At 43.7% G+C, this 1,644-nt stretch overlaps 1 protein-coding gene across 1 annotated transcript in view; it reads right to left on the minus strand.

The window, feature by feature from the left end:
- LOC108288596 overlaps positions 1 to 1,644 on the minus strand; it is a 36,729-nt gene that overhangs the window by 9,758 nt on the left and 25,327 nt on the right. Inside the window, exon 5 of the mRNA XM_037731059.1 lies at positions 1,275 to 1,403. Coding sequence (XP_037586987.1) covers positions 1,275 to 1,403 — 129 coding nt within the window. The remainder of the gene's footprint in view (positions 1 to 1,274; positions 1,404 to 1,644) is intronic.

The raw sequence follows: 1,644 nt of genomic DNA on the forward strand, positions 1-1,644 counted from the left end.
CCTCCCAAAGTGCTGGGATTACAGGCTTGAGCCACCGCGCCCGGCCCCTTTATTACTTTTTATTGCATCTATTTGTCTCTCTTTTCTATTAGTCTGCCTAGTGGTCTATTTTGTTGATCTTTTCAAAAAACCACCTCCTGGATTCACTGATTTCTTTGAAGGGTTTTTTCTGTCTCTAGCTATCTCCTTCAGTTCTGCTCTGAACTTAGTTATTTCTTGTCTTCTGCTAGCTTTTGAATTTGTTTGATTTTGCTCCTCTAGTTCTTTTAACAATAGAGCAGATTTAAAAGAAAGTGACGCAGCCTCACTCCCCCGCTTTTCATGGGTTTTTTTTTGCTTTTCTTTATCTGTATGCTTATTTTTTACCTACTTAAAAAATTCCATTCCCTATTTTTTTTAAAAAAACGTAATCACATTTATTTTTAAAAATAAACATTGGATCACCAACATGATCTTTTAAACAAATAAATAAATAAAACAGGAGCTCGAAACGCACTCTCCTTGTTACAGAGAGAGGCTACCAACTGTTAGGTCCTGAAAGCAGGCTAGGACCCAACTGAGACTTTCTCATAATCATAAGGACTAAATGAGAAATGAAAAACAAGCCAGGTGCAATGGCTTACACCTGTAATCCCAGCATTTTGGGAGGCTGAGGAGGGAAGATGGGCCCAGGAGTTCAAGACTAGCCTGGCCAACATGGTGAAATCCTGTCTCTACTAAAAAGACAAAAATTAGCTGGGCATGGTAGCCAGTGTCTGTAATCCAAGCTACATGGGAGGCTGAGACAGGAAAATTGTTTGAACCTGGGAGGCAGAGGTTGTAGTGAGCCAAGATCGCACCACTGCACTCCAGACTTGGTGACAGAGTGAAACTCTATCTCAAAAAAGAAATAAAAAATAAAACATTCATCTGTCATTGAATATGTCTGCACACAACCTGAAACCATTTCAGGCACAACTGAACCCCACATTGCAAAAAGCCCTGATTTAAAGCATTCAGGTCACCTACAGCTAATGAGAGCCCCTAAGCTGCTCAAATCGATGTGGCAGTCAGTAGAGCAGAGACTACAAGCACCAACCTAGGAGTCTGCTAGGGTTCAAATCTCAGTTCTGCCGCTTACCAGCAGTGACCTTGGGTAAGTCACTAAACCTCTCTGGCCTCAGTTTCTGGTGCAGTAAATAGTACCTTTACAAGTGTATTGTAGACAAGGCACTTTGCATAGTGGGCATTCTGTAAGCTGCAGCCACCATCATCACTCAAGGAGCAAATCTCACCTGCCCTGTCTGTGCCTTCTCAGCCTCCATCAGCTTCCAAGTCTTCTTCTTGGCTTCGGCTTTCTGCAGCTCTGCGGTACTGCTGTGGTGCCTGCTGATGTCCCCACTATAGGAGGAGGAACTGCTGAGCTGTCTGGAGAAGTAAAGCATAGGGATGTCAACAACACAGGCGCACATGTAAACATATATATGAACATGTGCAAACACCTGCACCCCCTCCCCTGCCATCTCATTCCCCAGGGTTATACGTCCCCAGAGAAAGGGAATGTCTCAGGCAGGAATGAGGCCTGTGGAAAACACAATCTGTGATGATCTCTGGGGGTCTGCAAAAAGCCCATGACCACAGATATGCAAAAAGTGCGTGCTTTTT

This window comes from Cebus imitator, unplaced genomic scaffold, assembly GCF_001604975.1.
Source record: "Cebus imitator isolate Cc_AM_T3 unplaced genomic scaffold, Cebus_imitator-1.0 Scaffold379, whole genome shotgun sequence".
In the NCBI taxonomy this organism is placed as follows: domain Eukaryota; kingdom Metazoa; phylum Chordata; class Mammalia; order Primates; family Cebidae; genus Cebus; species Cebus imitator.